Genomic DNA, 841 nt, shown 5'->3' with positions numbered 1-841 from the left:
TGGTATCTTACTGACTGGAAGTCTGGTGACACCTACCAGTCCTTGTCCAGCTCCAGCACTGCCACTGGCACCACAGTCATTGAGTGCACCCAAGTTCAGGGCAGCTCAGAGTCTCTTGCCTCCCCTTCCACTTCCAGAGCCACGACACCTTCCCAGCTTTCCATCGAGGTGGAGGCCAGGGAGGTATCCTCTCCAGGAAGGCCTACTGGGCTGATGTCACCCTCCAGTGGATACTCCAGCCAGTCAGAGACGCCAACACCCACTGTCTCCATGTCCTTGACCCTGGGCCACTTGCCCCCTCCAAGCAGCAGTGTCCGGGTGCGTCCAGTGGTACCTGAGAGGAAGTCATCACTACCCGCAACATCACCAATGGAGAAAATGTCCAAGTCACGGCTATCGTTTGACCTACCATTGACCTCTTCAACCAACCTGGATCTGTCTGGGATGAGTATCTCAATCCGAAGCAAAAACAAGGTGAGCCAGCATCACTCAGATACAAATTTGGGGGCCAAGCTAGCCCAGAAAACTAGCCCCAACCAGCCAATCATGCCCATGGTTACTCAGTCTGACTTACGTTCTGTTCGCCTGAGGTCAGTCAGCAAGTCTGAGCTGGAAGATGACACTGAGAGCCCTGACTACGCTGAGGAATCAGGAGCTGAAGTCTTCACCTTGCCAGAGAGGAAGATGAAACCTCCCATAGCCGAGAAGCCCCCTCTGGCCCGAAGGCCTCCAAGCTTAGTCCACAAGCCACCATCTGTCCCCGAGGAGTACCCACTAACTTCGCCTACATTGGCTATGACTCCCAAGAGCTCAATTCAGCACGTAAGGCCACTCCCTCAAG

At 54.7% G+C, this 841-nt stretch overlaps 1 protein-coding gene across 1 annotated transcript in view; it reads left to right on the top strand.

Moving 5' to 3' along the window:
- Positions 1 to 837, top strand: part of LOC104983048 (NHS-like protein 2) — a gene marked incomplete at its 3' end in the record, with an annotated part of 10,318 nt that extends 9,481 nt beyond the window's left edge. The window contains exon 6 of the mRNA XM_010832540.1: positions 3 to 837. Within this exon, the coding sequence (XP_010830842.1) occupies positions 3 to 837 (835 nt within the window). The remainder of the gene's footprint in view (positions 1 to 2) is intronic.
- Between the last annotated feature and the right edge of the window lie 4 nt (positions 838 to 841).

The sequence above is a fragment of the Bison bison genome, unplaced genomic scaffold (assembly GCF_000754665.1).
Source record: "Bison bison bison isolate TAMUID 2011002044 unplaced genomic scaffold, Bison_UMD1.0 scf7180017861079, whole genome shotgun sequence".
NCBI lineage: Eukaryota > Metazoa > Chordata > Mammalia > Artiodactyla > Bovidae > Bison > Bison bison.
This window is presented reverse-complemented; position numbering and strand designations above follow the sequence as displayed.